This window comes from Labeo rohita, chromosome 20 (assembly GCF_022985175.1).
Source record: "Labeo rohita strain BAU-BD-2019 chromosome 20, IGBB_LRoh.1.0, whole genome shotgun sequence".
Lineage (NCBI taxonomy): Eukaryota > Metazoa > Chordata > Actinopteri > Cypriniformes > Cyprinidae > Labeo > Labeo rohita.
Window position 1 is genome coordinate 28,111,879 of NC_066888.1, and position 9,579 is coordinate 28,121,457.

General features: G+C 33.9%; 1 protein-coding gene across 1 annotated transcript in view; it reads right to left on the reverse strand.

The window, feature by feature from the left end:
• Window positions 1–32: 32 nt before the first annotated feature.
• Window positions 33–9,579, reverse strand: part of mfsd2b (MFSD2 lysolipid transporter B, sphingolipid) — a 27,754-nt gene continuing 18,207 nt past the window's right edge. Inside the window, exons 8-15 of the mRNA XM_051139039.1 lie at window positions 7,910–8,000; window positions 5,472–5,593; window positions 5,031–5,114; window positions 4,770–4,853; window positions 2,816–2,925; window positions 2,273–2,416; window positions 1,980–2,156; window positions 33–610 (exon numbers count right to left, since the gene is read on the reverse strand). Of these exons, the coding sequence (XP_050994996.1) occupies window positions 559–610; window positions 1,980–2,156; window positions 2,273–2,416; window positions 2,816–2,925; window positions 4,770–4,853; window positions 5,031–5,114; window positions 5,472–5,593; window positions 7,910–8,000 (864 nt within the window). The 3' untranslated portion in view covers window positions 33–558. The remainder of the gene's footprint in view (window positions 611–1,979; window positions 2,157–2,272; window positions 2,417–2,815; window positions 2,926–4,769; window positions 4,854–5,030; window positions 5,115–5,471; window positions 5,594–7,909; window positions 8,001–9,579) is intronic.

Consider the following 9,579-nt stretch of genomic DNA (forward strand, 5'->3'; position numbering starts at 1 on the left):
GTTTCATTTAAAACATCAAAAACTCATTTTTTACAGTCCACCTTAGCACATTTTGCACTGCCTGATTGTTATTTATATTGTGGTTAAATTAAATATTCGTTTGGGCTCATGTTTAAACACTGTACAAACACATAGATAAATACATAAATTCATCCAAATAATATTCAATATTTTTATTATAATTTTTCGATTTTATATTTATTGAAGCATCTTCGAAATATGCTGAAGCTACGTGAACCAGCACAATTTTATTAATCCTGTAATCAAGTCATTCAATAATATTTATATTCACTAATACAACTTAATATATTATCAGTATATTTTCCCTCAGGAAATCCTGATATATAATGATAAATAGTCTATTCATGTGTATAAATTAGATATTGTAATACTGTATATGTGGTTATATGTTCATTTTAAAATACAGAAACAGACTGAATACAGAAACAAACTGAAAAGTTTACAGTAAAACAGTATATATCTCACACAGTGTAATATACACTAACACGACTCATCCCAGCGCTGGGCCAGAATATCAGGATCGGCTGTTTAAGGACGTTACGGGCTGCTCAGATCAGCCCTGAGAGATTTGCAGGTAATACTCTGGCTCCTGAAAAATAAACCAAATATATACCTATTTTATTATATATAGTATATACAAAATATATCAATATAAATAAATAAATAAATATAAATGTAAAAATATTGTATATTATTTCTAAAATATTTGTAAAATGTACATACACACTAACATTTAAAAGTTTGGATTCTAAATTTGTTTTACATTTTTTTAAATATAAAATATAACTATTTATATTACTATAAAATAGTAATATAACTGTCTTCTGTCACTTTTGATGAACTGAATGCATAGTCTTGCTGGTCAAAAGTTTACATACATCATTTTGATCATACAAAATGCATGTTATTTTTTATTCAGTACTGACATGAATAAGATATTTCACATAAAAGATGTTTACATATAGTCCACAAGAGAAAACAATATTTTAAATGACCCTGTTCAAAAGTTTACATGCACTTAATTCTTAATACTGTGTTGTTACCTGAATGATCCACGGTGGTTTCATTTTGTTTAGTGATAGTTCATGATGAGTCCCTTGTTTGTCCTGAACAGTTAAACTGCCTGCTGTTCTTCAGAAAGTCCTTCAGGTCCCACAAATTCTTTGGTTTTTCAGCATTTCTGTGTTTTTGAACCCTTTTCAACAATGACTGTATGATTTTGAGATCCATCTTTTCACACTGAGGACAACTGAGGGACTCATATGCAACTATTACAGAAGCTTCAAACGCTCACTGATGCTCCAAAAGGAAAAACCATGTATTAAGAGCCGGGGGTTGAAAACTTTTGAACAGAATGAAGATGTGTACATTTTTCTTATTTTGCCTAAATATCATATTTTTTTCATTTACTACTGCCCTTCAGAAGCTACAGAACATACTTACATGTTTTCCAGAAGACAAAATAAGTTAAATTTACTCTGATATTCAAATTCTAAAAGTTTTCACCCCCCAGTTCTTAATGCATCATGTTTCTTTCTGGAGCATCAGAGAGTGTTTGAACCTGAATTGTTGGAAAGGATTTGTGGGACCTGAAGGATTTTTCTGAAGAACAGCGGGCAGTTTAGTTGTTCACGGTTGTTCAAGTGACTCATGAACAACTATCACTAAACAAAAAAAAAACACAGCTGTGGATCATTCAGGTAACAACACAGTATTAAGAATCAAGCATGTGTAAACTTTTGAACAGCGTCATTTTTATAAATTTAACTATTATTTTCTTGTGTGAACTATATGTAAATGTCTTTTATGTGAAATATCTTACTCAGGTCAGTACTAAATAAAAAACAACATGCATTTTGCATGATCCCTCTTATTTTTTTAAATAATTAACATTTTGCATATTCTGCAAGATGTACGTTAACATTTGACCTCAATTTTATGTAAGTCAGGGTCTTCACCTGAGCTCCTCCAGGGCGAGCTTGTTTCGTAATCTGACGTCCTCGCTGATCGGGTACACCACGAGGATCATGAGGCCTGTGGTGATGCAGGCCACCGGGGCGGCGCCGATGAGCAGTTTGAGCGTATAGACCACTGGAGGGGGCTGTCTGCACGCTCCTGTGTCGTATCCAGCAAACCTATGAACACCAATAACAATGCATTTCAACACAAATATGAAATATTGCAATATTTACACCATCTGTCATGATTCATCATTTCCAGCCATAGGTAAATACTGAAAGAGTGATCTCACTGTAGACAGAGCGTCGACACTCCGAGAGAAATGCCTGCAGCAAACTTAGTGAAGAAAGCATATAGGGAGTAGAAGATGGCCTCGTGGCCTTTAGAGTTGCGGTTTGCCAGTCTGAAGTCATCCACTACATCTGGTAACATTGACCTGAGCAACAGGAAACACAACACAGCGGAGGCATCAATCATCATCTCTATTAAACATGGACGTTGGTAGCATAAAGCCAAATCCTCTTTGTAGTCAGCACATAAAAACTGCAATTTACTCATTTGGGGCTTTTCCAATCAAACCGAGTGTATCTTTAAAACCAAAAAATAGCATGACCCTGCTATGAAACCTGTTATTTGGAAACTGCTGCGTTATTAAACCTATGGGGAAAATTCTAGGAGGTTTAAATAAACAAAAATTATTATCCGCTGTCAAATACATTTCTGAAGAAAATGTGAGTGATGCTGTCTTTTTAACTGGCAGTGCAAAACTGACCTGTACTTCAAAATAAATAAGAAAAACACTACACTTGGTTACATGTTGGTTTGTAAGACTCACCATGGTAACAAAAGAGAAGCGGCCACACTAAGCCCCGATGATACGGCCACGACATATGCCACTATCAGATTAGGGATGAACACCAGCATCACTGTGAACGGCATGATCCACTGCACACATGACAATTGAAAAGAGGTCAATTAATATTATACAGTGTGTATATGCATTAGCATTTAAACGTGCAATAATAAACCTCCAGAATATGGATAATGCATTTTTCGAAATGACTCTAGTCATATTAGTGGTCTAGAAAAGGACTGAATACTGTTCATTTAATTCTGGTTAGGCCTCTATAATCAGATATTTAGAGAATAAATGAATTATGGATTACACTTGTGCTGGCAAATGTGATGTTTTTACATTGACATCAGTGTGATGCTGCATCCACACCAAAAGGTGTCAGTATACAGTTAAAGAACACTGTTGTATCAGCCACTGAAATGTAGTCCGTGCTCATAATGGAATACTACACTGAAAAAAACGCTTTTCACACAGAATTTACTAGGAACTTTAACAAATAAGTACAAATGAATGGTAACACTGAAAAAAATTCTGAAAGTGAAATTTTGAAGCAGAATGGCTGAAATAACTAATATTTTCTTGCAAAACATTTTCTAATAATCTTTGTTTTATTTACATTTACTACACAGTACTATACTGTTAACTCTTTAAAAATAGTAAAGCAGTACAAATTATTTCTACATTTGGCAAACGTAGTAGGTCGCGTAGGTATATACATATTGTGAACCTCAGAAACTGCAAACATAGAGCTAAACAAAAAATACTGTATGGTATGCTCTAATTAAATTGAAAAACTTGTTTGTTTTGTGGCTATACGCTAGTGTTATTTTAATATTATTGCTATTATAATATTCTTTTTTAATTAGCTTTTCTTATTATATTTTCAGTTTTCATTTTCATTTTACGTTTTACTAATTTGTAAGTAATTTTCAGTCATTTTGTAATTTGTATTATTTTATTATTAGCATTTTTATATTTCTATATAATGTTAATTTATTTCACTTTTAGTTTTATGTCATATTTAAAGAAACGCTTCAGAAATGTGAGATACAAACTCGCAATTCCAAATAATAAAGTCACAATTGCAGGATATAAACTTGCAATTCGGACTTTTTTTTTGCCAGAATTGTGCAATACAAACTCAAAATTGCGAGTTATAGTCAGAATTGCAAGATACAAACTGGCAGTTCTGACTGTTTTTTTTTTTTCAGAATTGCATGATATAAACTCAAAATTGTGGGAAAAACACTCAGAATCACAAGATTTAAACTTGCAATTCTGAGAAATAATGCTGCAATTTTGACTTTTTCTCAATTGTTTTATTTTTGTATACAAACTCATATTATAACTTGCATTTGCGGATTTATACGTCACAATTCTAAGTATGTATCACACAATTCTGAGAAAAACACTGAGAATATAAAGTTGCGATACTTTTTTTTTCTTAATTCAGTGGCAGAAATCGGCTTCCATACATTTTAGTACTCCAACTATTTCAATTAACTACTAAGGTGACATTTCACATTTTTTTTAAGCATTTAATTTCAGATTTATTTCAATTACCAGAAACAAGTTTTAGTTTTAGTTAACAAAACACTGCTATACACTATATAACAAAGATCTATTGGATAAAGAGTCCTCCAAATCACTGATTAAAGGGATAGTTCACCCAAAAATGAAAACTCTGTCACTATATACTCACCTTCATGTTGTTCCAAACCTGTATGAATTTCTTTCTTCTGCTAAACAAAAACTATGGCTACTATTAACTGTTTGGTTGATTTACTTCTTCAAACTATCTTCTTCTGCGTTCAGCAGAAGAAAGAAACTCATACAAGTCAAACAAGCAGAAGGTGAGAAAATGATGACCGAATTCTCATTTTTGGGTGAACTGTCCCTTTAAGAAAAAAACACTTGATAAAGTAACATTTACTGTTATGCCGCAGAAAGCTGCTGTTTTCTTTCCAAACTTCTCAAGGAACCACTGCCAGAAAGGGATACTCACTGCTGCCGACATCTGGGAAGATATACAGTACAAAAATTCTGTCACATATTCACTTTAACAGACAACATGGACACATATTAGATAATTATAGAGAATATCGGTCTGTCTTTAAATGTCACATAAAGTAACTAAACAAATAACTGCCAACAGTGAGATGAGGAACGTCAGCTGTCTTCATCAGGTACTCACCAGAATGGTCAAAACAATGTTCTGAAAGTGATCTCGCAGCTCCACCGCATATGTGCAGAACAGCACGAAGTTACTTTGTATCAACTGCAAAAGGAAACAGCTGTGATAATGATGACATTAATGAATGATGACATTCATTAATCCAGCCCGGAATGCTGTGATTAAAGGAATAGTTCACTCAAAGATTAACGTTTTTTACTTTCATGTTACATTGGAAAATCAGCCTCCGGGTTTGGAACAGTGAATACACACAGTCATTTTTCAGTGTACTATTTCTTTAAGAATGCTTACATTCTGGCAATGTATTTGGAGCTTTAAACCTGAAGAAACTGTATATGCTGCTAATAAATATAATTATTCAGCTACATAGTATTCATAGCTCCACACAATGACCAACTGAATACAGTCCAGAATGACATAAATAAAGGGAAAGCATGTTACCTGGATGGCCACGGATATGAAAAGGAAAGCCGCTGTCAGGGTGAGGTAGGACCCGTGCTTCATCACCAAAATAAAGCCCTTATGGAAAGGAATGGCCTTGTCTGTTTTAGGAGCATAGGGATCTAATGCAGAAAAAACAGACATAGAGAAAAAATAATGTTAGACATGAGGTGTAGCATAACAAGATTACTGAAGCCATACAATAGCTTTGTGTCAGGCACAAGGTGCAACTTAAGTCAGTATTCGCTTATATAATTTATATTTCTAAATAGGAAATTTGCTATTCAAACCTGGTACAGATGCCACATTTGAATATAAGTGAATGCATTTTATTTGTTTTTGTTTGGTCACACAAAGCACAAAACACAAATCATGTACACTACCATTAAAAAGATTGGAGTCAACAGGTACATATTAAATTGATCGTAAGTGACAGTAAAAACTTTTACAGTAAAACTATTTCCATTTTAAATAAATGCTGTTCTAAATTTGTATTTGTCAAAATATCCTTAAAAAATGCATCACAGTAAGCAAAACAACTACTGTATTTTCAACACTGATAATAATATGAAATGTTTCCTGAGCAGCAAATCAGCATATTAGAATGATTTCTGAAGGATCATGTGACACTGAAGACTGGAGTAATGATGCTGACAAAATCAGCTTAGCGTCACAGGAATACATTACATTTTAAAATATAGTATTAAAATATAATATTAAAACATTACATTACGTATTATTTAGCAAGACTGTACCCACCTAAATCAATGATTAAAAAAGCAAATTTTGGCAAATCCAGATAATTTACCACAAAAATGTTTTTTTAACGCTTATGACTGTTATAGCACCATCTGTGGTCTGATCCCCTTTAAACTTTGCATGCTTGTTTAGCAGGTTTCATGAACTTTTGAGTTTTCCTTTAGACTTTTGAGTAAATTTGGACAGCCCCCTTTTCTAAACTACCCTGTTATAGCTTTCCAAAGGGTAAATTTTAACATGTTTTCATAATTATTGGCCTAGAGAGTCCAGAGAATTGTACTGCAGTGTTTTTTCCCGTTTGAACGAAAACTCTAGGACTAGTTCACAAAAGTAGTTTTATTTAACTCTTCTTAATCATTTAACAAAAGATTTGATTGACAGCAGTGGTTCTAGAGGCAAAGTTGTCCGGAATGAGGAGTTCTGTCATATGATATGAATATTGTGCGTATGTGTAAAATACCGAGCTAACCGCATGAAAAATGCGTTATTGTCCCCTAGTGGCCGATTTCTTTAAAATCTCTCAGACCTTCGGGGCCGTGAGTCAAACAGGCCCACTGAGTTTCGTTCCGATCGGCCTCCGTTAACCTTGTCTAACAGTTGCTCATACTTTGTCGGCTGAAGGCGGCCATGTTTTTTGAGATACGCAAATGTCCTTGTAGACACCTGTAGCACATTGGACCAAGAGCACGCACAACAATTTTCATGTTGGTAGAACAAATGGTTGTGCAGTTATAGCCATTTTTATGTTTTATATTTTATAGCGCCACCAAGTGGCCAAGCACCGCTATCTTTTTCCTGTGACCTCAGATTGAGCTTTTACATAAGCGTTCTGGGTTTGGTGAAGATATCTCATTCCGTTCAGGAGTTACAGGCATTTTACTAATAGTGTCACCCCCCCTTTCAAACGTTTTGGCAACTCTTTTGCGACGGTTAGTGGAAAGTTCAACGTTTTTTGATAATTATTGATATTCACTCTCCAGAGAATCTTTCTGCACTGGTTTGGTTCTGAGCGAACTAAAAATCTAAGACTATTTTGCAAAAGTAGGTTTTTTAAAAAATGCGAAATACCTGAAACACTCGAGCCTGCGACTGACAGTTTAGGAGTTATGAGTGATTTTGTACTTTTGATCAGTGTAGCGCCCCCATCAGGCCAATTGAGATGAAACTTGGTCACATTGTAGGCAGTGTGTGTACTATCATCCCTCTAAGTTTCAAGTCTCTACGACTTACAGTTTGGTCTGCACAATCAGTTTTAAGTGACCATTTTAACAATTACAATAGGGTTTCAGCGTTATGCCCTAAACAGTAATTTTAAAGAGCACTAATATTACATAATTTTACTGTATTTTTGATCAAATAAATGCAGCCTTGGTGATTTTGAAAAACATCTTACAGACCCCTACATCTAACAAGATGTTACAGACCCCAACGTTTTGAACGGCAATGTACAAGTCATATGGATTAATGTTTTGGTGTTTTTAATAGAGATCAACGGCTCTAATCTGCTTCTCTTTCACTGTATTGGAAAAAATCAGCATGCACTTTCTGCCAAACATCTCTTTTTTCATTCCACAGAAGAAAGTCATGAAAATTAAATTTTTTGGGGTGCTAAGCATACTTTTCCATTCGGATGCAGATGCAAAACAAATTCAGGCCACATGATTACCACACACACTTACCATCTCTCTCTTTGACTCCCAGGAACATGACCACCGTACAAACCAGAAACAGCCCACCGATCACTCCGGCAGCTATCATGTACACTTCCTTCTGTAAAGAGAAACAGACCGTGAGCGGTGATGGAAAACGTCTGTCAACACATTTAAATCTGTCTTTAATAACTCGTAATCTTTGGTTGTAGTCCTATTCCAGTACATGGTTGTCTTGTTCCAAATTCATTACAGTATATTTATTTGGATGTATTCGCCACTCGTCGTACTGTATGGTCTCGTAAAGTTTGGTGAGCCCAAATTAGGTGCAACCCCAAGAAAAGAGGAACTTTTCAATCTATTTCCCCCAAACAGGAACTGCTCTGCCCTAAACAACCTCAGGATTGTTTGCTATTTTTTCACAGACCACGGCAAGCACTTCATTATTGTTTCAGATCAAAAGCGCTGTTCCAGAGGAGTCGGTTGGCACACCCAACCATCCCGCCGCCTTTTGGCCCGGCCGCAGAGGAATGCTCAGTCACGCGGTGCGTGGTGGATTCGTCCCGGTCGCCTATGAAAGCCTTAACCAGAGAGACGCTCGGCAGTCCAGCTCCAAATAGCTGTGGCCCTTCATGGTTCTCCCTCATGGGTTTCCACTATGGAACCCTCAGCCACATCCACAAGCCAAGCTTGTCGGCTCGCTTGCATGTCGGATTTGACTGACATGGAGCTCAGTGGCTCTCGGCTCAAAATAGAGTTATTCAGTCCGTTAAACAAGCACATTTATTTACTGATTCTGAGAATGAATATAAACTGTATCACACCTAATTAGGTTTTAGAGGGTTTATGGTTAGATTAAAAAGCCATTAAAAAAATTAATTAATACAAATAATTTAGCACAGAGGCAAAGCAGTTCTCTTTAGAACTAGAAACCAGAACAAGAATCTAGAAACACAAACACAAAATGCAAACATGATTATATTATATTATATTATATTATTACAGCTAATATATAACAGCTAAATATATAATATATAACACAAAATGAAAACATGATTATATTATATTATATTACTACAGCTTATATATATATAACAGCTAAATGTATAATATATAACATCTAAAAAATGTAAAAAAAATAAAAAAAATAAAAAATACTATTATATTATAAAACTTTAAATAGATACAATTCAAAATGTGGTCAATATGATTTATTTTTAATCATTAAAAACATTTTTACAAAATCTTATTGATCACAATATATTGTTCATTAGTTTGAGGCCAGTAAGATTTTTTATTGTTTCTTTCTTTTTTCCAAGTAAAATGAACTGAGTTTGATATGATAAAATCAAAATTAACTGGTTTTATATTGAGATTTTTTAAGCACATTTTTATGTTTATTTATATTTATAATGTTTACTTTTTATTTTTTTGTATATATATATATATATATATATATAGTTCTATTTTAATTTTATTTTAAAAAATGGTATTATTGAAATTATTGCATTTTCAATGTGCAATAATGTATAGCATTTTCATAAGACATTTAACATTTCAGCGTTATCTCCTTCTATAAGCAAACAACTGCATTTTTAAAATTATTTTCAGACTATTACTACTAATAAATTGACTTGTTTGTATATATTGTCATATCATATTGCTGCAATATCATATTGCTCTACATACAATTTTTATGA